General features: G+C 40.1%; 1 protein-coding gene and 1 long non-coding RNA gene across 2 annotated transcripts in view; one reads left to right on the top strand and one right to left on the bottom strand.

The window, feature by feature from the left end:
* The window catches only part of LOC143974892 (uncharacterized), a 95,491-nt gene that overhangs the window by 51,438 nt on the left and 17,026 nt on the right, over positions 1-27,027 (bottom strand). The window contains exon 2 of the long non-coding RNA XR_013272295.1: positions 31-174. This is a non-coding gene — a long non-coding RNA (uncharacterized LOC143974892). The remainder of the gene's footprint in view (positions 1-30; positions 175-27,027) is intronic.
* Positions 47-26,153, top strand: LOC143974886 (myosin-1B). The gene is made up of 40 exons (XM_077476672.1): positions 47-97; positions 4,130-4,342; positions 4,427-4,570; positions 6,487-6,643; positions 8,351-8,378; positions 9,816-9,930; positions 11,178-11,270; positions 11,359-11,422; positions 11,517-11,615; positions 11,700-11,803; positions 12,043-12,181; positions 13,869-13,987; positions 14,073-14,222; positions 14,441-14,611; positions 14,699-15,005; positions 15,102-15,175; positions 15,420-15,507; positions 15,897-16,014; positions 16,103-16,226; positions 16,307-16,443; positions 17,049-17,304; positions 17,408-17,650; positions 17,731-17,907; positions 17,995-18,140; positions 18,228-18,318; positions 18,401-18,790; positions 18,887-19,013; positions 19,225-19,343; positions 19,476-19,672; positions 19,761-19,944; positions 20,036-20,201; positions 21,218-21,342; positions 21,423-21,731; positions 21,818-22,021; positions 23,188-23,313; positions 23,417-23,587; positions 24,224-24,328; positions 24,482-24,577; positions 24,898-25,032; positions 26,006-26,153. The coding sequence occupies exons 2-40, from the start codon at positions 4,142-4,144 to the stop codon at positions 26,021-26,023; spliced, it is 5,817 nt and encodes a 1,938-aa protein (XP_077332798.1). The 5' UTR covers positions 47-97; positions 4,130-4,141; the 3' UTR covers positions 26,024-26,153.

The following is a 27,027-nucleotide window of genomic DNA, read 5'->3' on the forward strand; positions in this document are numbered from 1 at the left end:
GAAGATGTATATTGAAGCTCTAGTACTCACCCCCTCTTGTGTTCTCTTCTTTCAGCTTCTTTGTGGAATTTCTCTGGCTGAAGACCACCAAAAACAGGTTTGGCAGTTAATGCGTTGTTAACCCTCCTTCATTTGGCTGTAGTGATCATTCTTCCGTCATGGGAAAAAACTGTTCTGTAGATAAAACATCTGGATTATTTAACTGTGACCAGTCTAATTGGCAATTTTACACTGGATATGACTTCCTGATCTTGACATAGGAGAAGATAGCAATCGAAAACACACATTTACAGATGCTATTTAACCGTGACATTAAAGTGGAAGTCCAGCTAAAACACTTTTTAGGTGGGTGGGTCGGGGATTAAACAAAGTGATGACATTTGGAAGCTTTCTCTGTTGCTGTATCCTATTGGGGAGATTTCCCCTCACTTCCTGTCCTAGAGGCAACAAATACGGTCATAGTAAGTGAGCAGAAATCTGTGAGCAATAGAGACCCAACAGAGGTTCTAACTCTGCAATCTATTGAAAACAAACAAAAAGTTTTGGTTAGAGTAGAGTTTTAAAGGAAACAAGTCATGAGACAAAGTTTTAGTTGGAGTTCCATTTTTAAAGTCACTTTTCTTGTTTTCTGTGCCAGTTTGAAAAGTTCCATATCAGCTCAGTACACATTTGGAAGAGGATAGAGGTGTTATGCACTGCTCCGTACTAACGAATCAGACTGCTTCATCAGTCTAGACCAGGGGGTCTCCAAACTTTCTAAACAAGGGGCCAGTTTACTGTCCAGCAGACTTTAGGGGGCCAGACTGTGGCCAGTGGGAGTAGAAAATACCCCAGTATCAGTACGAGTAAATAATGCCCCATCAATAGTGGAAGGATTAACACCCCATCATTGGTGTCAGTGGGAGGAATAGTGCCCCATCATTGGTGTCAGTGGGAGGAATAGTGCCCCATCATTGGAGTCAGTGAAGGAATAGTGTCTCATCATTGGTGTCAGTGGGAGGAATAGTGCCCCATCATTGGTGTCAGTGGGAGGAATAGTGCCCCATCATTGGTGTCAGTGGAGGAATAGTGCCTCATCATTGGGGTCAGTGGGAGGAATAGTGCTCCATCATTGTTTTCAGTGGGAGGAATAGTGGCCCATCATTAGTGTTTGTGGGTGGAAGGGTGCCCATCATAGGTTATTAGTGGGAAGAACTGTGCCCCATTGTTGGTGTCAGTGGCAAGAATTATGCCCCTGTTGTTAATGTCAGCAGGAGGAATAGTGCACCAAGGGCTGAATAAAGGCAACCAAAGGGCCACATTCGGCCCCCGGGCTGCAGTTTGGAGACCAAACTGGTCTAGAGGCATGGGAATGTTGGAAAATTCTTGTTCAATCAGTGTATTCTGACAGTAGAGGAGTCTGGCTGTCAGAATACAATAACACAGCACGGAGGATTCCTCCATCCACCTCCAATGTGTGGCTAGGGGACTCCATTTGTTTTGTTTTGATCAGCCTACTGGTGATTACTCCATGGCCAGCTTAACTTCTTTTGATGTATAAATTTGCCAGGAACCCCCATTTACCCACTGTTATTGTTGTACCTCCTGTAAATTACTGCTGATTCGTCATTGTTTGGCAGACATTTTTCCACCCAGCTTAGTTGATATTTAAATCAGTGTTAAACTCAAAAACAAAAATGTAATATATTGCAGCTTACCAATCATTAGATGTGGTGGTTGCCTTCATTTTCCTTTTTTTAGGCTTGTTTGTTTTGGGATTAATACGACTTTAAGTCTCAGTTCACACTGGTGAAATGGGGGAACCAGTGTGATTTCTGTGTGGGTTCCCGCATCGCATCTGACTCATAGTCAGTTGACACTGCTCTCTGCTTTAAGTGTCAATGGAAAGTTAAAATGGAAGTAAACCCTTCCAAACAACTTTGACCTACAGGTAAGCCTAGATTAAGGCTTACCTGTAGGTCCAAGTAATATCTCCTAAACCTATATGGTTTAGGAGATATTTGCCCGAAAATGGGCACCGCTGTCTACGGCGCATGCGCCGTAGACAGCGGCGCGCATGCGCACTAAATGCGGCAAGTCCAAGAATGGATTTGCCAAATTTGTCGACTCCCGTGCGCATGCGCGGGAGTGACGTCATCGCGGCCTCGCCGTATGACAGCGGCGGAGCTGCGAGGCGCGACTCCCGTGCGCATGCGCGGGAGTGACGTCATCGCGGCTTCGCCGCTGTCATTGGTCGGAGCTGCGAGACGCCACCAGCAAGATGGACGCGGCGGACTACAGGGATCAGCGGCGACTTCGCTGGCTCCTGTGTCAGGTAAGTGACACATAATGAGCTACTATGCGATGCATAGTAGTCCATTATGCTTTACCTTTGCAGGGAAAAAAAGAGGAAGTAAACCCATCAGGGTTTACTTCCTCTTTAATGACCTCCCCAAATCAGTTTGCAGAACACAGTGCGAACAGTGGAATCAAATCGCATGGGTCTGAACATCCATGCAATCCGATTCCAGTGTGCACAAAAAAAGGGTCGTGCACCATTTTTTGTGCGAATGTGATGTGATTTCCACCATACAAACTGTATGGCTGCATTCGCATTGCACAGACATTGCACGTGATGTGCACGGCAATGCGGTGTGAATGACATGCAATGTCTGGCATCACATTATAGTGTGAACCCAGCCTAAGTCAACATTTGTTGAGTTGGGTGATGCTTGACAGGGAACCCTAGTCTCAATGTTTGGCCAATTCAAAGAAACCAGCCAAAAATGTGAGCCACCTATGGCCAGATTTCCATATATCATGTTTATATCTTCAGACCAATATCTTCAGACCAATTTATGAAGTATGTTTCTGGCCATAATTTTCTGAAACAAGGGCAGCCAAATTGTAAAATCTGTCCAAAGTCTTACTAGCACAACACTCTTATAGATTTTAAATTAGAGCTGTCACTAAAAGTTACAAACTAAACTAGTACTGGTGTACTAAAGTGGGTTGAAAAATTTGCTTTCATCTAACTTGTCTCCTTTAGGCCTAGGAATCCATAAATAATGGAATCAGACACCTTGAGGTGGCTCCAATGTTGGTGCTCTGGTATGCCCTCCCCTTTCCATTCTCCAATAAGGTTAACATCTTTCAGATGCCTAGATGCTTGATTGAATAACTCTAAGGCCTGGTTCACACTGATGCAACAATCATTCCGACTTTGGATCATTTTTCGCATCAGAAGTCAGACCCCCAGTTTGACCCCATTCTGTGCGATTGAACCGTTCTAATTGGTACGACTTGATTCGCCCAGACATAGAAATAAGTTCCTGCACTACTTTTGCTCTGACTTTGGGAGAACTTGCATTGGCTTCTGTTACAGAAGTCGCATGCATCTTGTGCCAAAGTCACACTGGGCCGCGACTTCAAAGACGCACGATAGTTACGCGACTTTGATGTTGGGTGTAGTGTAAATTCAAGCTAAAGTGGGATCCAAATGAAGGCTAATACTTGCTGTATTTGAGGCATCCCAGTGCGCACAGAAAATTACTTACGGACAAATAAAGGGACCTGCAGACTTTATCAGGTGCCTGATTTTAGGCACTGAAATCAACTAATAGGGATGCTCTGACAGGTTTAGGTTACTTGAACCTTTACAATACACTCGCCTCATTAATATCCAAGCATATGAAGCTGATGTGGGGAACAGTGCTTTATTAGCAACGGCCCTGCCAGCAAATACTGTATCATGTACCACTTTGTGGTTCAAACATTAGGAGGACCAATCAGGCTGCGTAACAAAGTATAAGAACATTCCATTCGATGCCTACTTCTTTAAGTTGGTTGTCCCAGATCATCAATTGTTGGGATCAGCTGTAAAACGTTGTGAATGCATTTTTTTGCAGCTTTTCTCCTTTCTTCTTTTGTTATTGGACAAATGCTTTCTTCCACATCACCAAGGCCTATGCTCTATAGAACCCTTGATTATATGCATTGAATTTGGGTTTTTGCAACATAACATTTTTTATTGCATAGATGAATTTCTCCTGTAACAGGCAATTTGTGACACAAGAATAAAAAAAAACACTTTGTCCTTTATATCATTATACATGAAGTATGAATTCTGCCTGTCTATTCTCTCCATTAGTGACTTGCAGCCATGGGTGACTCTGAAATGGCGGTGTTTGGTGCAGCCGCCCCCTTCCTGAGGAAATCAGAAAAGGAAAGACTGGAGGCTCAAAACAAGCCCTTTGATGCTAAAAACTCTATCTTTGTCCATGATGACAAGGAGCTTTACGTGAAGGGTTTCGTCACTGCACGTGAGGGTGGCAAAGTCACTGTGAAAACTGACGATGGGAAGGTATGCGGTACATGCGGTACAAATAAATAAGCAGCTTGCTTGCTGTAGATATGTTAAATTCACTGAATACAATTTCTCTTCCAGACTGTAACAGTCAAAGAGGACCTGATCAACCCCCAGAACCCTCCCAAGTTCGATAAAATTGAAGACATGGCCATGTTGACCCACTTGAATGAGGCCTCTGTGCTGTTTAACCTCAAAGAACGTTATGCAGCCTGGATGATCTACGTAAGCCCATTTTGTTCCAACTAAGTTCATACACCCCAGGGGGTAGTTGTGTTTGGACAGCATACCTGTCATGCTCACCACTAACGCAGGTGATCAGGCACTATAGCTAGCTTTTGTGTTCTTCACCTATAGCAACCCCCTTCTTTTCATAAATGCAAGCAGGCCTACAAGTACTCGCCTAAATCAGGTTTGGTCTCCACCCAGAGAATGGCTACATCAATCACTTTGCCGGTGGACAAACAGACAGGGAGAATGTATCACAGCCAAAACCAGGATGCTGTAATGAGACCAGCAGGAGCAGGAGCTCTACACACCCCCAACAATATCTTACTTCTGCAAACATTATCTATTAAATGACTTTCAGTAAGCAAAATGTAATTCCAGAAGCTGAGTTTGTATAGTGGAATGAACTTCAATCTGTCTTTACGCTTAGTTGCCAAATGCCAAATTGAAGCTGAGTTCATACTTGAAGTGGGAGTACCTGCTCTGTAATTTTAGAAGGCCATATTTGGGTGGACTTACTGTAAGCAGGCCATAGATGGAGCAAGTTTTTTTTCTTGCAACCGCAGTCAGTGTTGATGGTTGAATTGCTCCCTTGGAGCTATTGTGTTCTCCTGGCAGGAGGAATTATCCCACTCAGGAGAACACTCAGTGATTATTACAATAAAACTCTGACAGGCTGGTTGTACCCAAGTTGATCAATCAGTCAACTTAGGTACAATCAGCCTGCCATACATGGTTCGAACCTTAGCTGGTCCCTGCTGAACTAGCTTAGATTTGAGCCATCTATGGCTGCCTTTACAGGAGGGGAAGAGAGCTTGAAGTCAGCACAATATTTGTAATGATATTCACTAATATTCTGGAGGGGGGCAGTGCAGAGGTACAGTCTGCAGAAAAGCAGCCTCCTAAAAGGGGATACATAGTTATATAGTTAAGGTTAAAAAAAAAGAAAAAAAAGACATCTATCCATCAAGTTCAAACAGAAGTAAAAAAAATCAAACAAAACACTTTAAATCCTATTATCAGAAATGTAAATCTGTAGCTAGTCCAGAGAAAAGAAGTAAACCCTTATAAAGTGTGTCCTATTTACGATAATGGAAAGAATTCCTTCCTGATATCCAGAGAAGAAAAGACTCCCTGGATCAACATACTTCCATCTTATTTCTTATAATTATTAGTAGAAATTTATATTATGTGCATTTAAAAACACATCTGGCCTTTTTTAAAGCAATCAACTGACTTGGCTAGAACCAGCTCCTGTGGAGAACTATTTAACATTTCTACAGCTCTTCATATATGAAGGTTAAACATCTTTGAATACAGGCATGGAGATTGCTCATTGTCTTGATTTTCACCCTTCTTATGATACAAAACAAAGCAGAGGTGGCTACATCACAAGGCAACGTGCATCTACAATTTGTTTGGCCAGTAAAAATGTTCCTATGCATGCATTTTAATTATAATTGTCAATAAATATACTTTATTTACCCAGATGAAAGAATTGTTTCCCAGGTAACAGGAATTGGAAAATCAGTTTTCACCATTAAGATACCTATAAATAGCCACTCCCAGGTATTAATTAAGGTGTTGGACCAGGGGTGCAAAGGCTAGCTTAAAAAGACATTGCTACCTTCCCTTGCAGAACAAAGTGCCATTGTCTTTGCAAAGGGCCCCGCCACGTTGGTTCCTCAATATTCACCTTACTAACAATCCCTTGCTGTTTTGGAAACGGTGGGTGGTTGGGGGGGGGGGGTGCTGCAAAAATAAGTATAAGGGGGTTAGGGGTCCCTTTACAGAGGCACAATCACTTGGTCCTGCAAGGGCAAAGTGGCAGTGGCTTTTTTAACATGCAGCTAGTCAAGCATTATATCTTGTATTCTAAATCTTATCTGACTGTAACCAACTTGGTATTCCAGACTTACTCTGGCCTGTTTTGCGTCACTGTGAACCCTTACAAGTGGTTGCCAGTGTACAACCCTGAAGTTGTTGCCGGCTACAGAGGAAAAAAGCGTCAGGAGGCCCCACCACACATCTTCTCCATCTCTGATAATGCCTATCAGTTCATGTTAACTGGTAAGTTATAACTTTTATAATTCCTGCGATAGAGGAGCACCAAACTAAAACCAACTCACTTTAATAGAGATGTATAATTAACAGGATCTTTTAAAGAGAAACTAGGTGCAGTAACCCAAAATGACCAATTATTTCTCATGAAAAAAAAGATTGGTCTCCAAGGATTACTCCGCATATTGTTGTTGATCTTGTAAAGTGAATCTTTCCTTTTCCCAGGAATAGTTAAATAAATGGTTCACTTAGCACCCTCCTCTCCAGGAGCATGCACTCACCTTTCCTTGCTCCCCTGCCTCTCCATTCAGCTGCCAAACATGCTCAAGGTCTATGGATTCACAATGGCAGTGAGCCAGTTGCGTGGCACCAGCACTGTTTTATGAGAGATTAGGAGTAAGGGTACATGTTCAGTCATACCTTGGCAGTACCAGGTATTTCACTTGGATCCTAGCTGTTGAATGGAGTGGTGAGAAGGAGAAGTGAGTATATGCTGTTGGGCAAAAGGGGTAGTTAATTGAGCCTTTTACTTTGATTTGTATGGGCAAAAAAAAGGTCCCCTTATTAACCAGCTAGCATGGATGTATCTCATAATCTGTCCAGACCAAGCCATAGATGTACTTGGGCCCTTCTCAACTGATTATAGGATAATGTACATATGTGCTATTCAGACGTAAACCCATTTGTTTTTGTAAATAAGCTACTTGGCCTCTGAATTTATCTAGCTCAAGTTTCAAAGCATACTGTACATGATAGAACAATGAATTTAAAGAAGAACTGTCAACTAGTTAATTTATTTATTTAATTTATGCAGTGCTTTACATATATATTGTACATTCACATCAGTCCTTGCCCTCAATGAGCTTACAATCTATGGTTCATATCTCACATACCTACATACACACACACACATACTAGTACATACTAATTTAGACAGGATCCGATTAACCTATTAGCATGTCTTTGGAGTTCAAGGAAACGTCATGAGACAAAGTTGTAAGCTTTCATTGGTGGCTTCCTTTTTAAAAATGTATTAGTTGTTCAGCTGTCAGAGTATTCCTGTGATTTCACTATTGCTTACGTCACTGAACAGGTGTGCACATAAGGTCAAGGAAATATTTGAAACTGCTCAGATAGCAAGGATAACGTGCCACAAATTTGTGGTAGTGCTGAATTATAAGTCTGTTAACTTGCTGCACATTTTCACTAGCAAGTTGTGCACTTGCACAGCACTTGAAGCACAAGTTCTAGATGACACTTTTCCAAGTTGTAGCAAATTTGCGTTGCAAGACTCTAGCAAGGGCAAAGTTGCAGTGCTGAGTCTACAGCAAGAGTTCTGCAGGTATACAACACGAAAATTCAGCCACAGTGACCCCTGTGGTGGGATGACTATTGCACAACATAACTGAACCAGAACTTTCAGCAGACTTGCAAAATGTTTGCAAAGAAAGTTAACCTGGAGTCATGCAATGCGGCCTTGCTGCAATTGTGCAACAAACTTGTGAAGCCTGGCAAGTCTAGCAATAGCTTAACAAGTCATTTTCAAACTTGCAGCACAATTGCTTGATATCTGAATGTAAGATTATCAGTAACATTAGGCTAGCAAAGGCACTTAAGGTATTTGTCTCAAGACAAGGGCACAGACTATCCAATAAATGAAATTCAACTAAATGTGAAAAGCAAAATCCACTGATTGCCCTTTCTCTATGATTGCAGATCGTGAAAACCAGTCTATCCTAATTACGTAAGTATTATAGATTTTTATAACTCACAGGGTACATTGCATTTTTAAGCATTTTATAGGTAAACTTCATGTTTTCCTAAATGTGAGCTCACATCATACTGTAGCTCTCACATTAAGGTAGACAAGTAGAGGAGCAATTTTCGCAAAAAACAAGTTATTTTAGTAATTGACCCATGTATAGGCCACCTTGACATGTGAACCAAACAGATAACGTTGTAAATATGGGGATGACAAATGCAGTAGTTGAAGGGCCTTAACAGCATATGTATAAGGTTCTACTAGACTAGGGGTCTCCAAACTATAGCTCACTACAAGATTTTATCTAGCCCACAACCAGTCAATGACATATCCTAAATGTGGGCCCACTGTGCACTCACATGAGTCTCACTTAAGGTCAGCAGAGATTCCCTCCAGTCTTCAGTGCAGGTTCCCTCTGCTGTGCTATCATCTTCCCGGTTGTTGGCTGCTAGAACCACCGGTGTCCTAGCAGCCAATCAGGTGCTTGCCCCAGAATTCACAGGAGGAATGAACTTCTTCCATTCAGACCCTGATGTAAGGAGGATCAGATGGGGACCCTGATGTTAGGGGGGACTCTGAAGGGGATCCTGATCTATGGGAAGAGGGTTCTGATGTAAGGGTATCTGATGAGGACTCTGATAAAAAAGGTACAAACTGAAGTTATTTTTGTTTGATCTTTAATAGTGACTCAAATTTATTTGGGATTTCTCTGCTTTGATGTACTAAAGTTCTTTCTATATTGTTCTGAATCATGCCATACTGATTACCAAAAAGTAAAAAAAAAAAAAAAAAAACGTTTAAGTTAATTTAAATATTTTTTTCATTCCTTTATAAAACTGATTTTTTGGCCTGCAAATATTTTTAAAATATGTGATGCAGCACTCATACTGAAAAGTTTTGAGACCCCTGTACTAGGCAAATCCTTATAGTAGCCTTTAGCTTGGGTGCTCAATTTCTGAATCTGTTAGGCCAGCCATAATCATTCAGAGGGAACCGGCTGAGATTTGAACCATTAATGTGAAGGGCTGAATGTATCAAGTTGATCGATCGATCAACTCGGGCACAACCAGCCTGCCGGATTCGCTTGCAATATTTGGCAAGCGGCTGCTATAGCTGCCAGCGATAATCACTGACTGTCTTCTCCTGGCAGGGACAGCTTCCCCTACTGGGAGAAGACAATTGCTCAGTAGGAGTAATTCCCCTGTAAGCACGGTCTGTGTTGATCAGGGAATCATGCAGATTTCTTTCCTGCAACCCATGCTTGCAAGAAAGAAATTTACACCATCTATAGCCTGCCTTAGACTGCTCATCACAGTAGACGGTTGAAGATCAGACCACAGACAGCTAAGAATGTTAAGCATCCTGATGTGGAGTTTATAGCCTGCTTTGTGCGTTTAATTTGATGTTTTTCACCCCTAGTGGAGAATCCGGTGCTGGGAAGACTGTGAACACCAAGCGTGTCATCCAATACTTTGCAACAATTGCAGCTATTGGAGACCCACAAAAGAAAAAGGAGTCAGCAAACAAACTGCAGGTAAAGCCAATAGAAACTCAACTACCAACTACCTATACTGTAACAGAAACATGGGCAACATGCAGGACTGTATTTAGACACAATTTACTAAAAGCAAATCCACTTTGCACTACATGTGCACTTGGAAGTGCAGTCGCTGTAGACCCGAGGGGGACATGCAAGAAAAATAAAAAAACAGCATTTTAGCTTGCACATGATTGGACGATAAAATCAGAGCTTCCCCTCATTTCAAATCTACCCCTCAGATTTAAAGCGACTGCACTTCCAAGTGCACTTGTAGTGCAAAGTAGATTTGCTTTTTGTAAATAACCCCCAATGTCACCCAAGGCCCCTTCCTGTTCCAACATGACTGTGCAACAGTGCACAAAGCAAGGTCCATAAAGACATGGATGAGCGAGTTTGGGGAGGAGAAACTTGACTGGCCTGCACAGAGTCCTGACCTTAACCCAATAAAACACTTTTGGGATGAATTTGAGTGGAGACCGCGAGCCAGGCCTTCTCATTCACATCAGTGCCTGACCTCAATAATGCACTGGTCAAATCTTCCCATAGACACACTCCTAAACCCTGTGGACAGCCTTCCCAGAAGAGTTGAAGCTGTTATAGCTGCAAAGGGTGGGCCAACTCAATATTGACCCCTACAGACTGGGATGCCATTAGAGTTCATGTGCGTGTAAAGGCAAGCTTCCTAATAATTTTGGTGAATAGTATATATCATGCTCTTGGGATTCACTGTCCATAGATGGAAATGGGATTAGCCTCTAAATTCAGGTTTTCCAAACTTTGAACAAGACTCAATGAACCCTTGGTATATTGAACCCAGGCAGATTCGTACAACACTAATAATCCCCACCTAATTTGTCATATACTTATGTGTTATTTTAGTAAAAGATAGCACTAGAATGTGCTAAAAGAGCCAGTATGTGGCTTTCACAGAACACCAAAGAAGACAACTAAACAAAGCCTTCTCACTCCTATCATCGTCTTCTGTAGCCCCCTTCCTCGTAATACAGGTGGTCAGAAGAGAGAAATATAATGAGGAAAAATGTATCATAATTTGTACGTCTTGGTGCTGTCCCCTCTAACCTTGCTGCTCTAGGCCCAGGCTAATGAATCGCATGTGGGTAAATAAAGCTTTGGCTATGCGCATACTAAAATGTATAAGCTAGTCAACACATTTTCAAAACAAGAGATATGTGCACTATCCTAAAAAGTATAACAATAATAATATTATTTATGTATCGCAGGGCACACTGGAAGATCAAATCATCCAGGCCAATCCTCTGCTGGAAGCCTTTGGTAATGCCAAAACTGTGAGAAATGACAACTCCTCCCGTTTTGTAAGTAACAACTTGTACGTGAGCAATCTGAATAAGATGCATTATTATTTATTATATAATAAAAAATAATAATTTCCATCATCTCCAGGGTAAATTTATCAGAATCCACTTCGGAACCACAGGAAAACTGTCTTCCGCAGATATCGAGACCTGTAAGGTTTACTTTATAATATGGACATCTTATCCTTTGAGATACTCGATTTCTTTCCTTGCTTTTGAGTAACTTTTTTTTTTTTTTCATTTCAGACTTGCTAGAGAAGTCCAGAGTCACATTCCAGCTCTCAGCTGAGAGAAGTTACCACATCTTTTATCAAATCCTGACCAATAAGAAGCCAGAGATTGTTGGTAAATTACTTTGATGTTAAAGCTACAGTATGTCCAATTTCTGGACATATGAATATTCTAACCAGTGTGATCTCTTGTCTATAGAATCGCTGCTTTTGACAACAAATCCATATGACTACCCCTTTATCAGCATGGGTGAAATTTCTGTTAAGAGTATTGATGACGTAGAGGAGTTGTTGGCCACTGATGTACGTATTACAAATTACTTTTTCTTAAAGCATCTTATCTAGTATTTAAACCTCAATTATTTTTAGTTTTGAATATATTGTTCCCCGCAGGTTTTTATTGCTGTCTGTGTCCCTGCTGTGGAGATTCAAAATTTTAAATTGCCTAATATTTTCCAAAATTGAAAAAGTGTGGGCTGCAGATATGCTTTAAAACCCATCTAGAATTTTTAGCACACAGTAACCAGTTTGTGTATTTGCAGGGTGCCATTGATATCCTGGGCTTTACACCAGAAGAAAAAATGGGCATCTACAAGATGACTGGAGCTGTCATGCACATGGGAAATATGAAATTCAAGCAAAAGCAAAGAGAAGAGCAGGCTGAACCTGAAGGCACAGAAGGTATTTTGCTTTTTTTTATTTTAATATCAACAGACCTACAATCAGGCCTCTCCTAACAAAGTATCAAAAGGAATATAGGGGTTTAACCATGTCAGTATTGGGCTCTTTCACCCCCTTCATGCCCAGGCCAATTTTCAGTTTTCAGCACTGTTGCACTGTACCCATATGACATTTTTTTAAAATATTTCTCATGCAAATAGAGATGAACGAAAGACCGAACATTTTGAAAAAAATCGAACTTTGTGTAGTTTCTGTTCTACACTTTTGCAAATAAGTAATTTTTCTTCTTCACTGATGTGCGCTGATGAGGCTGCCCTGATGGGCACTGATAAGAGGCACTGATGAGGAGGCACTGATGAGGCTGCACTGATATGCAGCACTGATGGGCAGTGATATGTGGCACTGATAGGCGACACTGATGGGCATTGATACTGTAGGTGGTGGTACTGATAGGTATCACTGATGGGCACTGATAGGCCACACTGATGGGTACTGCTAGGCAGCCCTGATGGGGCTGCACTGATAATCAGAGCACTGATGATCAGTGTTTTAATTGTCTGTGTACATGTCCCCTGTCACACTTGCTGGTTATCGGCTCTCCTTTCCTTTCGCTGTGACAGCACGTGAGGAAAGTACTGCTGATAAACAGCAAGTTTGTTTACATTGTGATCAGCTGTGATTGAACACAGCTGATCACATGGTAAATGGCACTGTGATTGGCCCTTTACCGCAATCTGGGATCAGCTGTGTTCGAAGGATGCATGCCCCAGGGGATGAACAAGGGGCATTGGCTCTGGGAGGACATCCATGGACTCCTTTCTGGAACAACAGAGCCGTACTGTAGCAATCTTTTGGATATAGCACATAATAAGGTGGTTAAAAAATGGCTGATACATTTTTTAATATCTTTGATGGAGCGGGGAGATGGACTTCAGTAGCCAGCAACCCGATTGTCCATGTAAAAGAGGAGCAAGCCTTGAGCTATTGTTTAATATATTTTCGTTCTCGATTATATGGTTTGTTTTATTATTATTCATCTTTTATTTTATTATTCCCAGCATTAAATAATGGTTTGATGTTTTTAAAATGTATACAGGTAACTATAAGATACATTGTACATTCCATGCTTCATATTTATCAAAGACATATTTAAAATTGACCACTAATAGACAGCAGGTGGTAATCGCTAAGCAAAACTGGGGACCTCCTGTAGGCTTTTTCTACAGCTTTTGTGCTAAAATTAAAGCCCCGTACACATGGGCCAAAAATAGGTCAGTCAGTGTGTACAGCTGTCTGTTCAACAGAATGCAGTCTAACAACCTGTTTCTGTTGAATGGGCATCAACATCACTTGTGTTGATGTGGGGATCTCTCCGTTTTTTTTTTTTTGCTCAACCTGCTGGTCCACTGGTTGAATGAAAAGAAAAATTGTATGTATGTGCCCAGCTTAAGGCACTGAATTAACCAAAGCTGGGAGTCACCCCTCCCTCTCTGCTAGCACAGACCAGACTTTCTTAATTAATCAGTTTACATGGGCTTTCAGCATTTATCCACCGTGCTTTATAGGCTAAATAAATAACTAACAAAAACAGTTTAAAAAAAGTGCACATTTAAAAAACTTTGAATAAAATTTTCCAAAAACTATAACGGGTAATCATTTTCATCATTCTTTAATATTCATTGTGCAGTTGCTGATAAAATTGGCTACTTGAAAGGATTGAACTCTGCTGACCTGTTGAAGGCTCTCTGCTACCCAAGGGTAAAAGTCGGAAATGAGTATGTCACAAAAGGTCAAACTGTCCAACAGGTAAAATATATCTTAACAGTGAAATGATATGATTTTATATAAAATTTAAATGAGAAATAAATCTACTGTATTTTACTTTCTGCAGGTTTACAATGCCGTTGGTGCTCTCAGCAAGTCTGTCTATGAAAAGCTGTTCTTGTGGATGGTTGTCCGTATTAACCAACAGCTGGACACCAGATTGCCAAGACAGTATTTTATTGGTGTGCTGGATATTGCTGGATTTGAGATATTTGATGTAAGTTGAAACTAGATTAAAGTTTTCTGCCATTTCTTGCTCCTGGAAACAATACAGCTCTATGTTGTATCACTAGTTACCTAAAACCTTTAAATGTAAGCCTCTTGTACATTATATGCCAAAGTCTTGTAATTTACCTCTAGTACAACATTTGCTAGATTTGAGATCCTATATATATAGTAATGTCCAAACCCTTATCTATATATCATAATCTGTAGTACAACAGCTTGGAGCAACTTTGCATTAACTTCACCAATGAGAAACTGCAACAGTTCTTCAACCACCACATGTTCGTCCTGGAGCAAGAGGAGTATAAAAAAGAAGGAATTGATTGGGAGTTCATTGACTTTGGTATGGATCTGGCTGCCTGCATAGAGCTTATTGAGAAGGTATGTGTTGAAATTTCACACTTTTTGCTCAAAAATGTAAAAACAGTCTTAATTTGAAATAGAAAAAAAATAATTTCTTTGCAACAGCCAATGGGTATCTTCTCAATCCTGGAAGAGGAGTGCATGTTCCCCAAGGCTACTGACACTTCCTTCAAGAACAAGCTCTATGATCAACATCTGGGCAAGTGCAAGAACTTTGAGAAGCCCAAGCCCGGCAAAGGAAAAGCTGAAGCTCACTTCTCTCTGGTGCATTATGCTGGCACTGTGGATTACAACATCAGTGGGTGGCTTGACAAGAACAAGGACCCACTGAACGAGACTGTTGTCGGCCTTTACCAGAAGTCTCCAGTGAAGCTCCTGGCCCTCCTTTATTCTTCCTATGCTGGTTCTGATGGTAAGAATTCAGAAAGTTGAAAGACACTCAGCTTGTTATGAACTTTATATTTTACATTTTGATCCATAGTCTAACATAGGAGAATCTTAATTTCAGCTGCAGACTCTGGTGCAAAGGGTGGAAAGAAAAAGAAGGGGTCCTCTTTCCAGACTGTCTCTGCCCTGTTTAGAGTAAGTGTTACTTGTGTGAAGGAAATCTAAAATATGTGTTGATCTTGGATGCTTTAAATGCAATTTTTAGAAGCATTTTTAGTACTTACACATACACTGTTCCCTACCACAGCTTCCAGTTCTTTCACATGCTACTTGGAAAGACTAATATTAGTGATATAAAAATATTATGTGTCTTACAAAGTATTATAACCCTGACTGTTTTCTGCTATTGGGTACCAATTTTCTTCTCATTCTTCCACAGGAAAATCTGAACAAGCTGATGACCAACTTGAGAAGCACTCATCCTCACTTTGTGCGTTGTCTGATCCCCAATGAGACAAAGACTCCAGGTAAAAAAAAAACACAGGGAAAATTATTGAACGCAGTGTTACTGTACTCTATTGGATCTGTCATCCATTTACCACTATGGCAGCTATATGTTTTTTTTTTTTTACCGTTTAATGCTGCTATTTGAGTCTCAGATGAATATTCTCACCTGATAGCTGCTACTGGACATTTCTGTAGATTGTAGATCCTCACTGTCAGCTTCCAGAAAATGGGGAGATTAGACTGTGAAACAGAAGTATTCTCGTATGTGGTCTCAACAAGTTCTGTATATATAAGCTGTTTACAACTCAAAGTGAATACATGTTCCAGCAGTGGTGGGCACCAACTTTTCAAGAAATGTTAATTTAAAAGCTTGTTGTATATTTTTAGTAGTTGTCATTTTGTTTATTAGGTACCATGGAGAATCATCTGATCATCCACCAACTCAGGTGTAATGGTGTGCTTGAGGGCATCAGAATCTGCAGAAAGGGTTTCCCTAGCAGAATCCTGTATGGTGATTTTAAACAACGGTATGCAGAGGTCAACTGTGTTGGCAATAATAATAGACACACTAAAACTGAGATGACGACTGGATATTTGAATCTTTTTTTAATACAGTTACAAGATATTAAATGCGAGTGCCATTCCTGGTGGGGAGTTTATTGACAGTAAGAAGGCCTCTGAGAAACTTCTGGGCTCCATAGATATTGACCACACCCAGTACAGATTTGGACACACAAAGGTAGGAGGTCATAATAGTATATTTGTACAATAAAGAACCGACATAAGGGAAAATAAATTGCAAAATTTTCTCCTCAACAGGTGTTCTTTAAAGCAGGTCTTTTGGGTGTCCTTGAAGAAATGAGAGATGATAAGTTGGCCCAACTCATTACTCGCACTCAGGCTCAATGCCGAGGTTACTTGATGAGAGTAGAATTCAAGAAGATGGTGGAAAGAAGGTTAGGATGCTGTGACAGTCTGTATTACACACACACAAAAAAAAAAAAATGAAACAGATACCACATGTATAATTTTTATCTTGGCCTTCTTATTTGTTTGACCCTATTTTTACATTTCATCCCTCATTGGTTCCATGTTTTTGTATGCCTTCAACTAAGCCTCAACCACATAATAACCTCCTTTCTACAACAGCTTTCAATCATGCACTTTTAAAAAAAGGTGGTGTTTTTGCTGATCTATGATAATTTCTTACCTTAGCAGTGAAACAATACTTTATTGCTTCTCTAACTGAAATAATAGCAAAAAATACATAAATATTGCACAGGTTATTTAAAATTTAGAAGCAGTCAGTCCTGGCAATTTGAAAGCACTTGGAACCATCTGAATAGAGCAGTCACAAAAGAAAAAAAACATAAACATCAGACACTGGTTGTGAATTTACAGAACTGAATGGTAGGCGTTGTCCAACTTCCCGATATATGGATAGCTGCACTGCATTGATTAGATTTCAGTCTTCTATTCTCTTTTTCCAATTTTAACTGTTGTTGTAGGTTGTTCTTTTTAATATATTAATATATTAATATATTTGTGTTACTTTTTCCAGAGATGCTATATTTGTCATCCAGTACAATGTCAGATCATTCATGAATGTCAAGCACTGGCCATGGATGAAGCTGTATTTTAAGATTAAGCCTCTTCTGAAGAGTGCCGAGACTGAAAAGGAGATGGCTAATATGAAAGAAGAGTTTGAAAAGACAAAAGCAGCACTGGCTAAATCAGACGCAAGAAAAAAAGAGCTAGAGGAGAAAATGGTTGTCTTACTGCAAGAAAAAAATGACTTGCTGCTTCAAGTGCAGTCGGTAGGATGCACAACATAACCACATAAAAGAACCTTAATATTTATATGTGAATGAGGTTCATATTAATTGCAATGTTTTGTTATTTATATAAAATTTCATATAGGAAGGTGAAAACCTAAATGATGCAGAGGAAAGATGTGAAGGTCTCATTAAAAATAAGATTCAGTTGGAGGCTAAGATCAAGGAGATCACAGAAAGGCTTGAAGATGAGGAGGAGAGTAATGCAGAGTTAACTGCGAAGAAGAGGAAATTGGAAGATGAGTGCTCTGAGCTGAAGAAGGATATTGATGACTTAGAGCTGACCTTGGCCAAAGTCGAGAAGGAGAAGCATGCCACAGAAAATAAGGTAGGGGGCCTTACACTGGTTCTTACCAAGTTACTTCTACATTCAAAGTACACATCTAATTTAATATCTTTTTTGTCTAGGTTAAAAACCTGACTGAGGAAATGGCTGCACTGGATGAAAACATTGCAAAGATTTCCAAAGAGAAGAAAGCTCTCCAGGAGGCACACCAACAGACTCTTGATGACCTTCAAGCAGAAGAAGACAAAGTCAATACTTTGACCAAAGCTAAAACTAAGCTGGAACAGCAAGTGGATGATGTGAGTGCATTACTCTACAATTATACAACTATTTGTTCAGTGGTTTATTAAATGGCATTTTCGCTCATTTGTAAATATTCTAAACAGCTGGAAGGTTCCCTGGAGCAAGAGAAGAAACTTCGCCTTGACCTTGAGAGAGCCAAGAGGAAGCTTGAAGGAGATCTAAAATTGGCCCAAGAAACCATAATGGATCTTGAGAATGAGAAGCAGCAAGCTGAGGAAAAAATAAAAAAGTTAGTCTTATTATTTAAATTATTTTTTAAGCCTGTTTTATGAACATAAGTCATTTTTGTATGATTAATATAACTTTTCAAATGCAGAAAAGACTTTGAAATAAGCCAGCTACAAGGAAAAATTGAGGATGAGCAATCCTTGGCATCTCAACTGCAGAAGAAGATTAAGGAACTTCAGGTAGATTCACTGGGGAAAACACAGTAGTATATTTTTCTAGCAATAAAGGATTAATTGTAATAACCAAATTTATTTTTATAAGGCTCGTATTGAGGAAGTTGAAGAAGAGATAGAAGCAGAGCGTGCTGCTCGTGCCAGGGTTGAGAAACAGAGGGCTGACTTGTCCAGAGAACTTGAAGAAATCAGCGAGAGACTTGAAGAGGCTGGTGGTGCCACTTCTGCTCAGATTGAGCTTAACAAAAAACGTGAGGCTGAGTTTCAAAAACTAAGACGTGATCTGGAAGAATCCACCCTTCATCATGAAGCCACCTCTGCTGCCTTGCGCAAGAAGCATGCTGACAGTGCGGCTGAACTTGGAGAACAGATTGACAATCTCCAGAGAGTTAAACAGAAACTGGAGAAGGAGAAGAGTGAGCTAAAGATGGAAATTGATGACCTTGCTAGCAACTTGGAGAATGTCTCAAAATCAAAGGTATGTGGAATATCATTAGAAAATAAAAACATTTTCTATAATAAATCAATCCAACTTATTCATCAATAATAAATGCCCCCCCCCCCCCCCCCCCAGGCCAACCTTGAGAAAGTAAGTCGTGTACTTGAGGATCAGCTCAGTGAAATCAAGACCAAAGATGACGAGCACCAGCGTGTTATCAATGACCTCACAGCCCAGAGAGCCCGTCTGCAAACTGAAAATGGTACAAATCTCAATCCTAAATTTTTTAAGCTGCTAAAGAATGATGATTTCTGCTACTGCCTACTGTTGTCAATTAGTAAAACATGTTGCTATACTGTATATACAGTATAAACTTTTTTTTAGCTATTATAACTTTGTGGGATTACTAAATATATAATATGATAGCCTAATACTAATACCAGATTAATTAAATAAACAAAATAATTTTCAAGGTGAGCTGTCCCGGCAACTTGAAGAGAAGGAATCACTCGTTACTCAGTTGAGCAGAGGAAAGCAGGCATTCACTCAACAGACTGAGGAACTAAGGAGACAACTGGAGGAAGAAACCAAGGTATTGTAAACACTTTATTAATGGAGTCCCCAAAAATAGTGAGGGTTCATTGCTTAATTACTAAGACTTCATACCTCAAAATGAGAAAAACATATTTCTAGTATCACAACATAAATGGATATGTGTTTACAGGCCAAGAATGCCCTTGCCCATGCCCTGCAATCATCCCGCCATGACTGTGACTTGCTCCGTGAGCAATATGAAGAGGAACAGGAGGCAAAGGCTGAGCTTCAGAGAGCTCTGTCCAAGGCTAACGGTGAGGTTGCACAATGGAGAACCAAATATGAGACTGATGCCATTCAACGCACAGAGGAACTGGAAGAGGCCAAGTATGCTTGTGCTGTAAAAAACTTTCTGAAACAAAGGTTGATATATGTATCTGAATACTAAACAGGCTTTCCCACATCTTACATGCAGGAAGAAACTCGCTCAGCGTCTTCAGGAAGCTGAGGAGCAAGTTGAGGCTGTGAACTCCAAATGTTCCTCCCTAGAAAAGACCAAACAGAGGCTACAAGCTGAAGTTGAGGATCTTATGGTTGATGTGGAGAGAGCAAACAGTGCAGCTGCAGCTCTGGATAAGAAGCAGAGGAACTTTGACAAGGTAATAAAGCCTATGAGGTGAGACAGGTTCTGTATTTTATACACCTCTAGATGTTTTGAGTCATCTCAATATACTTATTTCAACTAACCAGGTTCTGGCAGAATGGAAACAGAAGTATGAAGAGGGCCAGGCAGAACTGGAATCAGCTCTAAAGGATGCTCGCTCAATGAGCACAGAGATCTTCAAAATGAAAAATGCCTACGAGGAATCTTTGGATCAGCTTGAAACTCTCAAACGAGAAAACAAGAACTTGCAACGTAAGGACCTTAAATAACAGATTTTTTTTTTTCAGGCATGAAACAATAATGTTTCTAAAGCCCCGTACACACGAGAGGACTTATGTCCGACAGACTTCCGAAGGAGTTCTGCCAGAGTTCCGACAGAGTTCCGACAGAGTTCTGATGGACTTTTCGACTGAGCGGACTTGGCCACACACAATCACACTAAACTCCGACGGATTCGAACGTGATGACGTACGACTGGACTCGAATAAGGAAGTTCATAGCCAGTAGCCAATAGCTGCCCTAGAGTCGGTTTTAGTCCGTCGGAATAGCATACACACGAGCGAATTTTTCGAAGGGACCGGGTCCGGCGGAGTTCCGTCGGGAAAATTTGAAGCATGTTCCATATTCTAAAGTCCGTCAGACTTTGGTAAATCAAAAGTCCGTTGCAGCCCACACACGATCGAATAGTCTGACGGAATCAGTCCGTCGGACTTTGGATGTTGAAAAGTCCGCTCGTGTGTACGCGGCATAAGAATCACACATTCATACACAAGACAACAAAGAATTGCAAATATTAGCCTTGCAAGCCCATGAAAGTTATTAGAAGTCTGAAAACTCTGGTTATACAGATAGTAATTATGCATGTTATTATGGAATTAAAATGGTTTTGTGAAAAGTCTTGACATATTTTCTGAGGGAGTGATGGTGAAGATCATTTGAAATTCTGTACAAAGCTGGCTTCAATTAATTTGAAAATCATGAGAAAATAGACACATTATTTCTATTCTGTTCCCCAAAACATGTGACCACACAAGAGACCACTGTATTTTACTCCTGAACTCCTGAGTTCAAATGTGCTCCTTCTTTGAGGCTGATGCAAATTCTTTATCCTATTGACACTACTGGAATCCTTTGTCTTTTGTGATTACCTGTGTATTTGCAATTGAATTACATGATGCTGTTTCTATATTGTCACTCTTTATACTTTCTTGAAACAACAAATACAATCTTTGAAACAGAAAGTAACCACATTACTTATCTCTAACCAGAGGAGATCTCAGATCTAACTGAACAAATTGGTGAGACTGGAAAGACTGTACATGAGCTGGAAAAAGCCAAGAAATTGGTGGAACAGGAAAAGAGCGACTTGCAATCAGCTTTAGAAGAAGCTGAGGTATAGAAACCTTTAATGTCGTCAGAAAAAAAAGGCTTAATGTTGTTATTTTAGTATTAATCCTGCATATGCTTAAACAGGGATCTCTGGAACATGAAGAATCTAAGATCCTTCGCATCCAGCTTGAATTAAACCAGTTGAAATCTGAGGTAGACAGGAAAATTGCAGAGAAAGATGAGGAGATCGAACAGTTGAAGAGGAACAGCCAGAGAATTATTGACACCATGCAAAGCACACTGGAATCCGAAATCAGAAGCAGGAACGATGCTCTGAGACTTAAGAAGAAGATGGAAGGTGACCTGAATGAGCTGGAAATCCAGCTGAGCCATGCCAACCGGCAAGCCATTGAGGCCCAGAAACAGCTCAGGAATGTACAAGCCCAACTCAAGGTAAACATTAAAAAGCACTTGAAAATATCAGGTTAAAACAACCAGTTGATATATAGCTTACACAGAATGTGAATTTAAAATTCTAGGACAGCCAGCTGCAGCTGGATGATGCCCTGAGGAGCCAGGAAGACCTGAAAGAACAGGTGGCTGTGGTGGAACGCAGGAACAACCTGCAGCAGGCTGAAATTGAGGAAATCAGGAGTGCTCTAGAACAGACAGAAAGATCTCGCAAGGTGGCTGAGCAGGAACTCCTGGATGCAAGTGAAAGAGTTCAACTCCTGCACTCCCAGGTAAGAACACACATACATGATTTTTTATATAATCAACATGTTATTTACAGAAATAGATTGTTAAGATGCTATTTTTGCATAACAACAAGTAACAAAAATGATACAGAGCCATGCGATATGTAAAAAAGAAAAAAGTGGGTTACTCAAGACTTAGTCTATCAGGAACCAAAAGGCATAAATGTAGACAACATTCACAAAACCACACACACACACAACATTCATACCTGCCCCCCCCCCCCCCCCACACACAACATTCATACCTGCCCCCCCCCCATCCACAGTTGATATACAGTATATCAAAGTTACAAAAGCCATAGGAAAAATACACGGGTATTTCTATAATGGTCTACACAGATATATGTAAAGACTGCACATCAGGCGTTTTGTGCTTCAAGGGAGCCTAAGTACCATGAGTAAAATAAGTACCATATTTTGTGGAATCTATTAGGTATGCTCGTCTGGTGTAGATGAATTTGAATTTAGGAAGTTTTGCGTTAATCTGGCAGAATACTTACAATAAGGTGGAAGGGTTGGGGTTTTTCCATATTAGTAGTTTGAGCCTTTCTAGCTTGAAGGAGTACTGTGCCCCTGTGGGTCCACTGTCCACTAACTGGAGTCCAAATGTTTATCAATTTCATTAAGTTTGAAATTTTTCTACAGGGATGACTCAGGTGATATATATGATTTTGATGCTGAAAGGGCACCCTTAGCATTAATCCAGGCCAGTAGAGAGACAACCCACAGATTTATGATTTCAGCCTTCTTGATAGCAAAGAGTATTGTGTCTGTGAGGACCTGGGTTGAGCCGCTGATTGTCATTAGCGCAGTTGGGAGGAAATAAAACAATTGTAAAAGTTTCTGCAGGCCAGCTCACCCTCAGCGGAAATGGCCTACAGGGAGAACTTAGCTATTCTCGGCTGAAAGTGCATCAAATAAAGGTGGTTATGGCGAATCTATGTGTTTGAACTATTAATGAGGGAGGAACATGAGGGTGCTTTAAGGGGAGGGGAGAACATGAGGGTGCTTTAAGGGAGTAAAAGAATGGAAGGGATATCATTTTAATCAGTATTATCCAACCTTTAAGATTCAAGGCTATGGAACTTCATATTTGTAGCTAAGACACCATATGGGTCAGGAGTACAGACAATTTCTTTCTTTCTCCTTAGAACACAAGCCTCATCAACTCCAAGAAAAAGTTAGAGAGTGATATGAGCCAGCTGCAGAATGAAGTTGAGGAAGCTGTGCAAGAAGCCCGAAATGCTGAGGAAAAAGCCAAGAAAGCCATCACTGATGTATGTAGTGCACTGTGCTGTGGAAATCTACAAACAAAATAATTAGTTAAGTTGACATCTTTAGGCGCAATAACAATGTAAATATTTTAATGTGTGCCTAAAGGCTTCTATGATGGCAGAAGAGCTGAAGAAGGAGCAGGACACCAGCGCTCATTTGGAAAGAATGAAGAAGAACCTTGAACAAACAGTGAAGGACCTGCAGCATCGTTTGGATGAAGCAGAACAGTTGGCAATGAAGGGTGGAAAGAAGCAACTCCAGAAACTGGAGTCCAGGGTCAGTAAATCTGAATTCTGTTTCAAAGCTACATGCAAATCAAAATGCTAATAATTCATATATGGGAGATATTTTAAATTATGGACTTGGGAGAGAAGATGCTTTTGCAGTTCTGATTTTGGTGATTTAAGCAATACAACTTGATCACTTACCTATCCCCATCTTGTGACTGGGCTACAAAAGAACATCAGAAATAGAGACTGATAAGCGTACACCTCTGCCCACTCGGATTTCTTCTCTTGACAGAATGTTCCCTGTAAGCACATGTGCATACAGCACATCTGATTGTCCCCTAGTACCAATCTATACCAAATATATGGTACTTACTATACTAAAAATTGCACATAAAAATGATTTTAATATTAATGAGTAAATAACTGCACTAAATGTTTTTTTTGTTCAGCCTGGAGTTCAGTTTAAAATTGTGACAAGCCTTTTCTTATTTTGATTTGCAACCCAAATCATACTCTACACTTTTTTACAGAAACATCTTTACAACTTTCAATCTATTTGCCAACCCATCATCTTCTAATATTGACCTAAAATATTCAGTAGGATACTGATGTTTTTCTTAACCTTGCCCTGCTTTGTACACAACGCTCTTAGCTACAAACATTCAAATTCTGTCTTTTAAAGGTGCGCGAGCTGGAAAATGAACTTGATGCTGAGCAGAAACGTGGAACAGAAGCCATCAAGGGAGTTCGCAAGTATGAGAGAAGAGTGAAAGAGTTAACTTACCAGGTATATTAGGAAGATTCCAGATATTTTTTGCTACTTTAATGTAGAGGGGATTAGAGGGGATTGTTTGTAGTCTGACAATTCAATTGTGAACAATCAGGGCTCTACATGTGGAAAGAAATCTGTAAAATAATATACTTTTATTTGTTTTTGCAGAGTGAAGAGGACAAGAAGAATGTCTTGAGACTCCAGGATCTTGTAGACAAACTCCAGCTGAAGGTCAAAGCCTACAAAAGACAAGCTGAGGAATCTGTAAGTTAATCAGTACACAGTCACCAGTGAGCTTGCATATGTCCTTTGACACTTGCACCTCATACACCTCATACACTTAGGTTCCTCAATCTGAAGATTTAAATACGGATTCTGGTTTACTTTAGGGTTATTTTTCTCTTTTAGCGGTGCAGAACAGTTTATGAACTTTAGTGCAATATTCCCATGTCTGTACCTTTTACTCAAAAGTGACACAAATGAACAAAGTGTGCTGTACACAACCAACCAAGCAAGAAATGCCTTATATAAAATGCTTGCAGGTAATACTGTATCACTGACCTGTGTCAATCATTTGTTTGAAGGAGGAACAAGCCAATGTGCACCTGTCCCGCTTCAGGAAAGTCCAACATGAGCTGGAAGAAGCCGAGGAAAGAGCTGATATTGCTGAGTCCCAGGTGAACAAGCTCAGAGCCAAGAGCCGAGACATCAGTGGAAAGGTAAGAATCACAAATTCAATCTATCTATCTATTAAATAAAATGTGGTTCAATGACCCAGTGATGAGCTTCCATCCCTATATACTTGTCCATCAAAGCATTTGATTGGCCCTGTACTTTATATGAGGCTCAGCATAATTAACCAATATTTACAAAGTAAACATGATTAATAATTTGATAATAGATAAATACAAATCCTATTAAAAATAAATAAATAAATATTTTATATAAAAAAAAACAAATGAAATAATGTCAAGCTGATTTGTAGTTGTTTCATATTAATACATTTTTATACATGATTAAAATGTGACTGGCCATATACATTCTAAACGTCAGCAAAATAAAATAGGAAAGTGCATCCTAGGTGATTCGGTGTTCACCTTCTCTGGACTAGATGCACACATATAGATCTGTAAAGTAAAACATTTGTTTTAAAGTATATACTCCAATTGATGATAAACTAATTATATTGTTCAACCCCAAGGGGCCACCACAAGGCCTCAATACTTACAAGTTAGCTAAAATTAGAAAAACATGGCAATATTTCGCCAGGTTATTATTTCATTTTTTTTTCTTTGTAATGGGATTTGTATTTATTATCAAATTGGTAATAGTGTTTACTTTGTAATTATTGGTTGGTTGTGCCGTGCCTAATATAAAGTCCCAGGGCCAATCAAATGCATCTATCTATCTATCTATCTATCTATCTATCTATCTATCTATCTATCTGTCTTTCTCTCACCCCTTCTAGCTTTCTCTCTTTCTCTCTATCTTTTATCTTTTTCTCTCTCGGTGTATGTATATTATTTAAGTGTACATCCCATGTAAACCTATCTGCTTTTTAATTCTGTCTGACATTTAACATTTGTAGCCAATTCTTGGTCTCTTTTATATCATGTTTGTCTGCTTTATTGTCACATTGACATAATAATCCCAAATGATACTCAACTTACTAACCTATCATTTTCCCTGCAGAAAGGAGAAAGCGAGTAATTCCACCCTGAAGCTTCAAGTGTCCGGGGAAAAGGTGCATAATGCAAGCTTCTTCCTGCACACCTGTAATTAAACCGTCATTGTCTTTGTCTGTGCTTGTGTAAAAATAAAATTCTGCAAATATCTCTGACATGTCTGTAATTTCATTGGGTAATATGTGTGCAAACCTTTGGAAATAAGTACACAGGAATAAGAAACATCATCCATCAACTCCCAGCATCTTATTCTGAACCCTGAAGTGATTACACCCCCTTTCCTGATTTGGTTCATGAAGTCTTATGTACATACCAAACTTGCAAGGGCAAATACATGACACCAACCAAAACGATTTACCAGTGGCGGCTGGTGAAGTTTTAAGATGGGGGGGCGCTAGACCACGCCCACCCTTTTGACCCATCCCACTTCTCATAAGCCCCACCCATTATAGAATCCATCAACTCCGTCCCCTGTAGTACATCATATACAAGGCTGTACATTATACACAGGGCTCTATACTTCATATACCAGGCTCTACATTATAGACAGGGCTCTGTACATCATATAGCAGGCTTTACATTATACACCGAGCTCTGTACATCATATACCAGGCTCTACATTATACACAGGGCTCTATAGTTCATATACCAGGCTCTACATTATACACAGGGCTCTGTACATCATATACCAGGCTCTACATCATAGACAGGGCTCTGTACATCATATACCAGGCTCTACATTATACACCAGGTTCTAATGACACATCAATATGTCTGACAGCCCAGCCACACTCCTCGTTCACCAGAGAAAAAAAAACAGGAAACACAAAAAAGGTGCTCGGGAAACAGCAATAGGCAGAGGTCACCGCAGACAATGAAGTACAAGAAAGCCTAATAAAATAAAACAAATACAGTCATCACATTTAGTGACTGCAATAATGCAATATCTTACATGTTTGCCTTTGGTGGTGGGATCAGAGGGATGGTGATGATCAGAGACAGAGGGATGGAGGTGGGGTGGGGAGTTGG

The sequence above is a fragment of the Lithobates pipiens genome, unplaced genomic scaffold, assembly GCF_037356315.1.
Source record: "Lithobates pipiens isolate NorthernLeopardFrog02 unplaced genomic scaffold, aLitPip1_a1.2 Scaffold_1, whole genome shotgun sequence".
In the NCBI taxonomy this organism is placed as follows: domain Eukaryota; kingdom Metazoa; phylum Chordata; class Amphibia; order Anura; family Ranidae; genus Lithobates; species Lithobates pipiens.

Bases quoted from the DNA above. Each gene is read 5' to 3' on its own strand.
- LOC143974886 (XM_077476672.1), top strand. From the start codon at position 4,142: ATGGGTGACTCTGAAATGGCGGTGTTTGGTGCAGCCGCCCCCTTCCTG. The intron at 8,379-9,815 runs GTAAGTATTATA...TTTCACCCCTAG, and splicing joins AACCAGTCTATCCTAATTAC to TGGAGAATCCGGTGCTGGGA. The intron at 17,305-17,407 runs GTAGGATGCACA...AATTTCATATAG, and splicing joins TGCTGCTTCAAGTGCAGTCG to GAAGGTGAAAACCTAAATGA.